The following is a 12,699-nucleotide window of genomic DNA, read 5'->3' as shown; positions in this document are numbered from 1 at the left end:
ATTTTAATGCCCCGCTGGACCCGACGTTGGATTCTTCCACGGGTCACAGCTGCATATCGCAGCGCCATATTAGGTCCATCAGACAATCACTGGAGGCCCTCAGACTGGTGGACTGCTGGAGGACATTACACCCCTCGGTGAAGGATTTCACCTACTTCTCGGCGCTTCATAACCGATATTCACGCATTGATTATCTTTTTCTCACTCGAGGGATTATCCTGCCTACTTGGAGCCGACATCACCCCTGCCACATGGTCGGATCATGGATCTGTTGACATGGAATTGGCCTCCCCACTCTACAAGCCAACAGGATGGACCTGGAGACTCAATGAGGCCCTGTTACTAGATATGGACACGAAGGACCAACTACATCGGGCACTAGAGCAGTACTTTAGGGAAAATGACACGACGGATGTCTCCCCGATCTCGCTCTGGGAAGCACACAAGAGCGTGATCCGCGGGACATTCATACACATCGCCTCGCAAAAACGGAAGGCATTCATGTCCGAGCTGACTGAGCTACACCGCACCATCTCGGCACTGGAGCGCAGGCATAAGAGATCCCAACTAAATGCGGTCTATGGAGAATTGATGGAACATAGAAGACAACTTAAAGCTCTCCTCTTGAAGAGACACCTCAGGTCTGTACAACGCTCTAAGGGCTTCTACTATGCCCACGCCAACAAAGGTGGCAAGTACCTTGCACGACTGTTGAAAGGCCCCATGCCCCATAGGCAAATCCGACAGATCCGCTTGACCTCCGGGGAGATATCTCCCTTCCCGGAGAAGATTGCGGAGGAATTCAGACAGTTCTATGAAAAACTGTACAATCTGTATCCGCCTAAAGGGGAAGCCGAGACTGAGGCACCGCACGATGATTCAGGAATATCTGACTGAAATGGGCATACACAGACTGGAGCAGGATTCTGCGGCACTTCTGGAAGCTCCAATTGGAATTGAAGAAATAGCTGCAGCCCTGAAATCCTCTAAGACCGGTAAGGCGCCAGGACCAGACGGCTTCTCTGTGGGGTACTATAAAAGTTTCTCCGACATACTTTTACCGCGGCTCACTGACGCCCTTAACGCAGTCGGAGAGGGGGGACATCTGGGGAGGGAATCAGTAGCTGCTACCATCTCCGTACTCCTGAAACCTGGGAAGGACCCATTACACTGCGGCAGTTACCGCCCGATCTCATTGCTCAATGTGGATTCCAAACTGTTCACAAAAGTTCTGGCTACCCGCCTCAAATGCCTTCTGCCCGAGCTGATTCACGAGGACCAGACAGGGTTCATACCGGGTAGGGAAGCCAGAGATAGCACCATGAGATTATTCGCCATCCAACACCATGCTAGGAGACATGGGACCCGATTGATGCTTCTTTCCACGGACGCGGAGAAGGCGTTTGATCGGGTCAACTGGTCATATCTTATGGAGATGCTGAGATGGCAGGGATGCGGTGAAAAGCTCCTCTCTTGGATCTCTGCACTGTATATGGACCCCCGAGCAGCGGTAAGAATCAATGGGGCCACGACAACTGACTTCGCGATCCGTAATGGAACCAGGCAGGGGTGCCCGCTCTCACCGCTGTTGTTCGTACTCTACTTGGAACCCCTCTTACAAGCTATCAGACGAAGCCCAGACATCAAGGGCTATGTATGGGAAGGAGTGCACCATAAGGTGGCGGCTTACGCTGATGACCTCCTCTTTTTTGTCCGCAATCCCCGGATAACGCTACCTTGCCTCCTCACAGAACTTGACAGATTCGGACAACTATCTGGATTCAAACTCAACATCCCCAAATGTGAGGCACTAAACGTCACACTCCCCACAGAGGAGGTCCGCTCCCTGGAATCGCAATTCGCGTTTCGTTGGTGCTCCAACAAAATGAAGTACCTAGGCGTCTGGGTGACAACAGAACCGGAGGACATATACGAATGCAACTTTACACCCCTCCTCAAGAACGTCCTGATGGACCTCTCCAACTGGTCCTATCCACATGTTACATGGCACGGCAGAGTTGCCGTACTTAAAATGAACATCCTACCAAGGATCCTCTATCTCATGCAAACAATGCCCGTTGCCATCCCAGAGTCTTTCTTCTCGGCCCTAAAATCGGGAGTGCTTAAATATGTCTGGCGAGGCGGTCGCCCTCGACTTCGGCATGACATCATGTGCCGACCTAGGACACAAGGCGGTCTAGCGCTCCCTGATTTTAAAAAGTATTATCAGGCCGCAGTAATGCAACGTGTTTTAGACTGGCATGTAACATCGGCGCCCAAACAATGGGTGACTCTGGATAGGGGACTCATAGGTTCGACGCTGGAGGCGCAGGTATGGGGGAGTGCCGGAAGACGCATCACTCCGACTCGCAATGAGGGACTGGTCTCTCAGACCCTGATTGGTTGGCGAACACTGAGGAAGCAGGAACACATATCTCCAACGCCTAGCCCAATGCTACCGATCACACACAATGAGGAGGTGGGAGGTGGGCTCCCAGCGGGAGCATGGCCCGTCGAGAGTGAACGTGCATATATACCCATACATACAGTCCTCGTTGATGGGAAACTACGGGATCTCCCATCGCTGCTTGGAGACAGGCCCTGGACGCAGCTGAAACACTTCCTTGCCTCCATCCCACACAATGCACGGTTACGCAGGGATCTCACATGGTTCGAAAGACTCTGTGACCAAGGAATCGATCTGGCCCACGCAATTTCGATGCTCTATCAAAACCTGTTGGTGGGGGGCACTCCCGCACCGATGGCGTTTAAGCGGCAATGGGAGGGACAGCTGGGGAAGGAACTTACCACCCAACAATGGGAATCCGCGTTGCTCTGGCAACATAAGAGCTCAATGAGCTCTTATTACCAGGAAATGAATTATAAGCTGATATCCCTGTGGTACCGGACGCCGGCACTACTTCACCGAATTTTCCCATCAATCCCACCAGTGTGCTGGAGATGCCAGGAAGAACGCGGCACGGTACTACATATCTGGTGGGAGTGCAAACTCATCACCCCATATTGGATCATGATCAGGGACGAGGTGACGCTTATCCTGAGAGACATACCCAACTGGAATGCGGAACTGGCCCTGCTACACGCCTCTACACAGCCCATACCAGTGTATAAAAAGGTCGATACTGCGGCACATGCTTAACGCCACTAAGGCCAACATTCCAGCACATTGGAAAACAGATACGGTGCCAACTAAACAAGAATGGATTCACCGGGTTGAAGATATTCAGGGGGCGGAGGAGGCACATGCCACCATCACAGGTCGAAGAACCAGGCACCCCGACATGTGGATGCCCTGGTTTTTCTATATTGCTCAGTACCGACAAGATGGAGACAATCAGACGCACGGCGCATGCACCAATGCTCCCCTCCTCCTAACCTCCTTTCCTTTCTTTTTCTCCCTCTGGTCGCAGGGTCTCGAGGGGTCTGAGATCGAAGTTGGACAGACTGGACTTAAGCAGATAGGTGAAGCTCCGTGACAACTGACAGAATAAGAATCACTGACTAGAAACCTACGAGTTAGGACCTGACGTTGGACGGAAGACTCTGAAGGTAGAAATCGCCTTCGGGGACATTTACTGTACTGGACATTCCACAATCTGGATACGCTCTACTTCAACTCACTGGCGTCTTGACACATGGACTGACAGAAACCCTACACATGCACACGCAACAGAGAACACCGCCCATGACAGGAGCGATCAGAGGCTCTTAGAACCAATAGGTGACTCAGCGATGTTGAGGTAGGGGTGACCGGTGAACATGTTTTGGGCTCCGCTTTGGATGGGTATTGCGTGGGAAGAGCACTTGCATTGGGACTTAGTTTTCTACCTTAAGTCCGAACATTTAGCCACTTAGGATGGGGGCGTCGGGACGTGGAGGTGCTGTAGGATAGGTCTTTCACATACCTTACCTAGCAGGGGGTACTTCAACATCACTGAACAGATTATATCTCTCCCCGGATGTACCCCGGAATATACCTGGGACCCTACCACCAACAATCCCACATATGTGGAAGACTTGATGGTGTCATTGCCCATACTCTATCTTCCGACCTTTGCTGACCCGACCCCACATAGCTCTAAACTCGAGACTCACTGGTCTCCCTCTCCTGAAACTATATTACCCCCCGAACCGGCCTCAACTATCTGAGGTAGTAACTGCTTATTTGACATATTTACCCCCTGTTCACCATAGGCATAGTGCCAACTGTAATCCATGTCTAGCCAGAATAACATCACGCCGTGAATAAATACTCATATACACACAAATACAACATGAAGGCGCTCAAAACTGATTCCTGCTCTCTGCACCCACAGATAAAGGGAAGTAACCACGGAATTTGTCAACCTAGGTCAATACTCTGTTTGCCTGATTTTGAGAAGTTTAACTGTACTAAGATTGTTTTACTCAGACTGTTCTGGTACTAGAATATTCTATGCTTGCCTTATCTTGTTTTGAAAATGTTACATTTTTGCTTGGCCTGCGAGCCACTTATGTTGATTATATCATCTCAATAAACAGATTTACTAAAAAAAAAAAAAAGTTTAACCCCTTAAGGACACATGACGTGTGTGACACGTCATGATTCCCTTTTATTCCAGAAGCTTGGTCCTTAAGGGGTTAAAAGGGTAAACAAAGACCAGATTTCACAGCCTCCTTTGCTCATATTTACCAAGGGTGCCAATGTTAGTGGAGGGCGCTGTATATGTCTGGGTTGTAAATAACCATTAAACGGTCATAGGTGAGTGCTGCCCTTAAGAACACTAAAGTGAAAATCAAACCACCGCACACATTCCTTAAATTCTGAAAGCACTACCTTTGCATCAACTGATGCTGCCTACTAACTAAGCTGTTAGTTAAAACCAGGCTCTGTTCCTTTGCACCAGTGCTTGCAGCTGTGTGTATTGGAAAAATATGTCCTTTCTAAACTAAAAGCTGCTTTACTCCATGTAGTACCTTTTTCTGCTAAGGACACCCGGTAATTCTCCAAGAAGATGACCTTCAGTCTGTCTCCTACCACGGGATCGTTGTTCACGATACTTCCAACAGAGGTGATCAGCTTGATGATCATTTTAGCCATGTGATAACCAGGGGCTGCCTGCAATACAATAAAGCAGTTAATATAGACAGAGAAATTTGCTGCACGGGACAATCGGTAAATCCTGCTTTATATGTGATTTTAAACTACCGGATATTTGCAATTCTTAAATGCTGTAAAAGTATCCTCCTTATTTCACATTTACACACTTTTAACGTACAGTAACATACCTTACACTTTAGGACTGAATAAATGAGCAGCTATGAGTTGGCTAATATTTAATATATGTATTACCTTTCCTCCAATCATAATTGTTCTTGGCACAAATGATTTGGACGGCTCTTTCTTGATTCCTGGAACACAAATAATTTGTTAATAAATGTAACTGTAACAAATGCAGATCATACTAAGAGCCTTAAATGTTTTTGAACTATGCTTATAATTCTCTGCAATCCTTAGACATGCACAGCATTATGGGAATTGTAGATCAAAATAGAAGGGGGAGTGTAGTGTGCTATTCTTGCTTTTAGTTGAACCGCTTTTGCTTTGGATATCCCTGTGCACATTTAAAGCGGCAGTGTCATGGCAGCATCTGTTTAGTTTTTTTTTAATCCCACTCCCAACTCCACTACATCTAATTGCCCCCCAATTTACCTAATTTTTCATCTTTATTTATGCCCGGACCTAGTTTCTGGGCGCCGCCATCTTTGTGTGCGCAGATGAAGTCTCTGTGGGATACGTCATCTGCCCACACTAGTAAGCACTGTGAAATTCCCACGTATGCCCAGCTAAACACTTGGGCATTCGCTATTGTCCAAAATTCAGACGGGAAATTCGTCCATTCATTCGTCAGAAAGACGAATGAATGAATAGAAATTTCAGACGAAAAAACAAACACCAAATGTCGGTGTTCGTTTGTTTAGTTTATTACAAAGATGGCGCTACGGGCACGCAGCTCCCTCCTTGTAATATGTAAAAACAGAAGCGTCAGGGAGCCATGCTCCCCGCCACTTCCTAAGCCCCCCTGCCCTATGTCCTCACTATGACCCCCATATTAACATAAGGGAGATTAAGATCTCCTGAATGCCCCTACTTGCTATGCCGCAAGTAGGGGCATATCTACTAAACAGTGAGCATCCTGTGGCTGCTCACTGTTGTAAAAATATTTTTTAAAAAAGCTACCCCTTCTAATAAATAGCCCCATGGTGGGGCATCTTTTAAAAAGTGGGGAAGACAGTGTCCTTCCCACCCCCCCAATCCCCACCCATGCCCTGTGAGTGGGGGCTATTCAACTAAATAAGGGACATAGGGTCCCCCTTGATGACCGGGGTGGTACCTATTGTTCCCTCCCCGGCACCCACCCATGAGCAGCGGATGAGGGCCCTAAAAGACAATGGGGGGGGGTGATGGGTGGGGGCCAAGCCCCTAGTCACCACCCACCCCCAAAAAATAAACAAAAGTCCTGCCTACTCCCCCCCCCCCCCCCTCAACCTAACCATAGTGAGGGGGGGGGGGAGGGGGCAATAAAATGAAATACCTTTAAATAAAAAAAATTTTAACACAAAAAAAACCCACTTTTTTTTCTAAAACCTTCTTTTTTTCAGCCCCAAAAAAGGGCAAACTAAAATCCATAAAGCCGTCAAACTTATATATAAAAAAAGACCTGAGCGCCAAAAAAAAAAAAAAAGACGCAAAAAAAATGAATCCATCTTCACCCAGGGAGGGCACCGCGCAGACTGAGCTCCGTAGGGCAGAAAAGGGCTTATAAAGCCTTCCCATACGCTGCAATTTGACTCAGATCACTCTGGCTGGTTTAAGTCAACCAATAAGAGTGCTCTGATGGGTAAATAGTGAGCCTTACCCAATTGGTTACCTGTAAGGCTCATCATTTACATATCAGAGCAATTATTTATTATTTTTTTAAGTTAGACGGGCTTTATGAATTTTAATTTGGCCTTTTTTGGGGACTGAAAAAAGAAAACATCAAATGGTAAATGTTTTATTTTATTTTTTTCTATTTACAGTAGTTTAGTTTTATTGTTCTCTCCTCCCCCCCCCCCCCCACCCACTATTTTTAGGGTGAGGGGGGTAGGTAGGGCTTTAGTTTATATGGGTTTGGGGACCCCTAGTCACCTGGGGATGGGGTATTTTTTGGCAAAAGTGAGTGGAGGGACAGATGTTGGTTACTAAAACGTTGCCAAAATGCTCCACACTCTAGGTTTGAACAAAGCTGGTACATAGCACTGCTTTCTAAATGAGCTTTGTATTTATTTGTAGTAATGCTGTAAGCTGTATTCTGAAAAGGCTCTATAAAATGGTTTTCCACCCTAAATTCCTTTACTTGGTTGATCTGACAAACTAAATATAATCACTAGACTCTCAGCAAGATTAATATATTAAGTTTTGGATGTGGGAGGGTTCACAGACAATCAACAAAATTAACAAGAGAGTTTCGTCAGAACTACAGGATGTCTAAACTAGCTTTGTTTATTATAAGAAAAAGTCCCCTATGGGACAGTTTCACTGTATACAAGTTTTATTCGAGGTCAATTCCCACAATTTTGAGGTCTTCCATATGACTATAAACACACAAACATTGACTCAGTCTAAATAACTGTTATTTTATTTATTTAAAAAAAATATATGTTTTCTTTAAAATCGTTTCCGATGGATCACAGTACTGTATGATTTAATATCTTGCTCTGTCTTTTATGGTAAGGAGATCAACAATAAACGGCAAATGATGTGTGTTAAACCTTTATTTGACCTCTATGGTACTGTAATATAACAGAGCTTATATGGATTATAACAGTAAACTGAAGTAGACTATATGAATGTAATTAAAGTAAGGGTATAATTCTGAGCAGACTGACTAAGGAATATTTACAATTTTAATTAAAAAAACACTACAGGGAGTAAACCTCAAAGATTTTAATAGTACATGTCTACTATTTCAGGAGTGTCTCCAACACCGTTTCTACTAATGTTAACTGCCAATATCACAAATTAGATATCCTGAATTTGGATATGTGTTCAGACATCTATGATGCACAGTACTCCTTTAATGACAGTAGATGCCCCCTCTCCCCAAAACCAATACGGTCCTTAAAACCATAAAAGTAGGATATTTCTACTGGTACATATGTTCTCAATGAAAATGATTGATCCCCTGAATACGTTATCTGTGCTAAAGTTGGGATTTACAGACATTCTGGCTAGTTAGTGGATCCTGGTCTTGAAACCTAAAGATAATAGTTACATTGTTCACTGTGCACATGTCTATTTTTTTTTTTAACTGTAATTAAAATTTACTTATTTTGATTTGGTAGATTTTGGTTTTTTTAATACTTTTTTTGATCTCTGTGAAGTTTTAAAGTGCAATATTATGATACAACACCAATCGATCGGCCCTCCTAGATCTTGGGATGAACTTGGAAACGGACCAGAGTAAGATGTAAAATTCTTTAAGTAGCTTGATATGACAGAAACTTATGTTGTGAATATTTCTGTGTGTTTTGCATTCAATAAAGGAAAGTACGATCTCTAAAAAAGGGTATTTTATTATTAAAATTATTAATGTGTATATGCCTATTACTAGATAGCGATATATGGCGATCAGAAGGCACTTTGTCTATTTCTAATCCTTTTCTAACTTTTTTTTTTTAACCATTCAAATAGTAGTATTCACATCTTTTTCTAAAATATGTGATCCATTACTGCCCATATAAAATAATTCACCATAATTATACAATTAATTCATATAATTCCCCTATGTAGTACTTACGGTTATAGATTGCAATGATATGTAAACAGTTTAATAGCTGCCTTTTATATTCATGGATTCTCTTGACTTGAACATCAAACATGGAAGAAGGGTTGATCTTCACTTTGTATTGCTCTTCCAGGTAAACAGAAAACTTCAGCTTATTCTCCTGAAATGTACGTTTAAATAATTATATAAAAAGTGAAAGAGGACTATAATAAGTAACCTTTTAATCACTTGGTTAGAAAGCTTCCCTATGTTAAAAGTAGGGTTCCGATTAGGAGTAACTAGTGTACAAGTAAAACAGACTTGGGAACAAAATGATGGCTTGCAAGATGAAAGTATAGCCACAGAGCTGTAGATGGCGATAGGGAGCAGAAAAATAATACAAAATTCAAGTAGAAAAACTAAATACATTCCTGGAGTGTCTCAGACTTACTAAACCGTAAACTTGTTTTGTTTTTTTAAATTAAAGGAACACTATAGCGTTAGCCATACTGTACAAAACTCTATGCCTAATGCTATAGTATCCCTCTCATATAGAGCTTGGTTGCTTCATCTAAGTGTTGCTTCTAAGTGTGTGTGTGGTTGGAGATATTCTGGAGAGTTTTACAGAAGCTTCAACTGTCTAAGAGTTGTGCTAAGAGTTTTCTTTTTTACTGTTACAGGTAAGATTCATCTGTAGGAAAAGGTTACTGATTGCACAAGGTTTGATTTCCTGTTGGTAATTATAAGGCATTTGATTGGATTAGGTAGCTACTTGCTATTGATTGCTGTGTAAATTAGCTATTGTTTGCTAATAAGCAGAGGCCTGCCCAGGTGTTAAACATTCCTAGTGGGAGGTGATTTGAGGAGTATATAAGGGCTGTTGTCATTAGCTTGGCTAATAGAGCTTGGTTGCTTCATCTAAGTGTTGCTTCTAAGTGTGTGTGTGGTTGGAGATATTCTGGAGAGTGTTGCTTCTAAGTGTGTGTGTGGTTGGAGATATTCTGGAGAGTGTTGCTTCTAAGTGTGTGTGTGGTTGGAGATATTCTGGAGAGAAACTGGAGGTAATCTGAGGTATTCAGGAGGATAAATAAAAAAAAAGGTAAAATTTGTTTGATTTAAATTATTCGCCTCATTGGAATGGCAGACTTAGTTCAGTGTAATAGTTGCTTTGCATTTGTTTCACGTTCCACTTTTTGGAGGTTTGGTTGTTGTATAATCTGTAGACAGTTCTCTATCTTGCGGCAGGAGATTGTATTTTTGAAGTCTGAGATTTGTAAATTATCTGGTAAACAAATTCAGGCTGGAACTGCTGCAAAGCCATTGCCGCAGAGACATACTAGGAATGGCAGATGGATTACTGTAGGATCTGGTAGACTTGGAGTTGTGGATAAAAGGCATATTGCACAGTCTGTTGTTCTACATAATTCATTTTCTGCACTTTCAGAGTGTAGTGGTGTCCTGGAGATAGGCACTGAGGCTAGTGGTGTTGTGCAGAGAGGCACTGAGGCTAGTGGTGTTGTGCAGAGAGGCACTGAGGCTAGTGGTGTTGTGCAGAGAGGCACTGAGGCTAGTGGTGTTGTGCAGAGAGGCACTGAGGCTAGTGGTGTTGTGCAGAGAGGCACTGAGGCTAGTGGTGTTGTGCAGAGAGGCACTGAGGCTAGTGGTGTTGTGCAGAGAGGCACTGAGGCTAGTGGTGTTGTGCAGAGAGGCTTGAAGACTATGGTGAGGCCTAATAGAAAGCAGTTGTTGTTGGGGGATTCCATCATAAGAGGTGTGGAGATGGACAATGGTGGTCTTGTGAGGTGTTTTCCTGGAGCTACTGCTCACAAAGACAGGAGACGTATCTGTAATATTGTTAAGCAAGCAAAGCAGGAAGGGGAATTGGATGTACTTGTCCATTTAGGGACAAATGACTTGGCTTGCAATGAGGTTTCAGAGGTTAAGGAAGTTTTTAGTGTTTTTGCCAATGATATACGGCAGGTTGCTTCCACACTGCCATTCTCTGAAGTTCTGCCTGTGCATAACACTCAGAACGACAGGTGGATGCGTATTAGGGACTTTAACCCCTTAAGGACACATGACGTGTGTGACATGTCATGATTCCCTTTTATTCCAGAAGTTTGGTCCTTAAGGGGTTAACTTGTGGCTTGGTGAATGGTGTCGGGAGCAAGGATTTGGCTTTATTGCTCATGGTAGCTCTGTTTGGAATGGAAATAAACTGTACAAAAAAGATGGTTTGCATCTTTCTCAAAAGGGAACAAATGTTCTCAGTGAGCAGTTCAGAGGTTTTGCTAGGATGTTTTTAAGCTAGGAGGGGGGGGCAAAAGGGTGATAAAACATCAATCCAATTGTCCCCCAAAACAAGGACAGAAGGTGCCTGTAGCAAGTGTGTTAAAAATGATAAGCTTAGAGTCATGTCTACAAATGCTCGCAGTTTAGGGAATAAGATCCATGAACTTGTGGCAATAATGGCAACTGATAGTGTAGATTTAGTCGCTGTTACTGAGACATGGTATAATGAGAAAAATGACTGGGACATAGCAATACCAGGGTACTCTTTATATAGAAAAGACAGGGAAGGCAAGAAAGGGGGAGGGGTGGCCCTGTATGTGAAGGATAGCATAAAATCTACCCTAATAAAGGTTAGTGAGGCGAACATAGAGTCCGTTTGGGTTACGTTAGAATTTGGTAATCACACAGTAACTCGTGTAGGTGTGATTTATAGGCCCCCAGGACAAATTGAAGAGTTAGATAATCTACTAGTTGAAGAAATAGCTAAAATGACAATGAAGGGGAAAGTTATCATCATGGGTGACTTTAATCTTCCTGATGTGAATTGGAAAACAAAAATAGCTACTTGTGCCAGGAGCACACCTATTCTAAACTCCCTACTGGGATTGTCTCTAAAACAAGTCGTTGAGGAGCCAACTCGTAAAGAGGCCATACTAGATTTAGTGTTAACAAATGGAGATTTGGTATCAGATATTACTGTAGGTGAAAGTTTAGGATCCAGTGATCATCAGTCAGTGTGGTTTAATATAAGAACAGTGACTGAGTCACACCACACAAAAACAAAAGTTTTAGACTTTAGAAAAACAGACTTTTCTAAAATTAGAATATGTGTAAAGGAGTCATTATCAGACTGGAGCAATTTATATGGAGTCCAAAAGAAATGGGATTATTTAAAAGTTGCACTACTGAAGGCAACAGAAAATTGCATTAGGCTTGTCAGTAAAAGCAAAAAATTCAAGAAACCACTGTGGTACTCCGCAGATGTGGCCAAAATAGTAAAAAACAAAAAGTTAGCATTTAGTAATTATAAAAAAACCCAGAGTGAGGAAGACAGAATGACCTATAAGATTAGGCAGAAAGAGGCTAAGCAAGTTATAAGAGCTTCCAAATCCCACACAGAAGAGAAAATAGCACAGTCAGTAAAAAAGGGGGACAAAACTTTTTTTAGATACATAAATGAGAAAAGAAAAGTAAAACAAGGATTAGTTAGATTAAAAACAAAAGAAGGAAGGTATGTAGATGAGGATAAAGGTCTAGCTGACTGCCTCAATGAATATTTTTGTTCGGTATTTACAGATGAAAATGAAGGAAAGGGACCTCAGTTAAGAAAAAGGATAAATGAGTCATTTATTACACGTGAGTTTACAGAGGAAGAGGTTCTATTTCAACTGTCAAAAGTAAAGACAAATAAGTCAATGGGACCTGATGGAATACACCCAAAGCTATTAAAAGAGCTTAGTGGTGTACTAGCAAAACCATTAACAGATTTATTTAACCAATCATTGATAACAGGAGTAGTCCCAGAAGATTGGAAGTTAGCGAATGTTGTGCCCATTCACAAGAAAGGTAATAGGGAGGAGTCGGGCAACTATAGGCC

General features: G+C 43.1%; 1 protein-coding gene across 1 annotated transcript in view; it reads right to left on the bottom strand.

Annotated features, from left to right (window-relative positions):
- The window catches only part of PYGB (glycogen phosphorylase B), a 107,448-nt gene that overhangs the window by 10,397 nt on the left and 84,352 nt on the right, over positions 1–12,699 (bottom strand). The window contains exons 14-16 of the mRNA XM_063443707.1: positions 8,844–8,991; positions 5,354–5,412; positions 4,978–5,119 (exon numbers count right to left, since the gene is read on the bottom strand). Of these exons, the coding sequence (XP_063299777.1) occupies positions 4,978–5,119; positions 5,354–5,412; positions 8,844–8,991 (349 nt within the window). The remainder of the gene's footprint in view (positions 1–4,977; positions 5,120–5,353; positions 5,413–8,843; positions 8,992–12,699) is intronic.

This window comes from Pelobates fuscus, chromosome 2 (assembly GCF_036172605.1).
Source record: "Pelobates fuscus isolate aPelFus1 chromosome 2, aPelFus1.pri, whole genome shotgun sequence".
Lineage (NCBI taxonomy): Eukaryota > Metazoa > Chordata > Amphibia > Anura > Pelobatidae > Pelobates > Pelobates fuscus.
The sequence above is the reverse complement of the archived record's forward strand: the minus strand, read 5'-3'. Positions and strand labels throughout refer to the sequence as shown.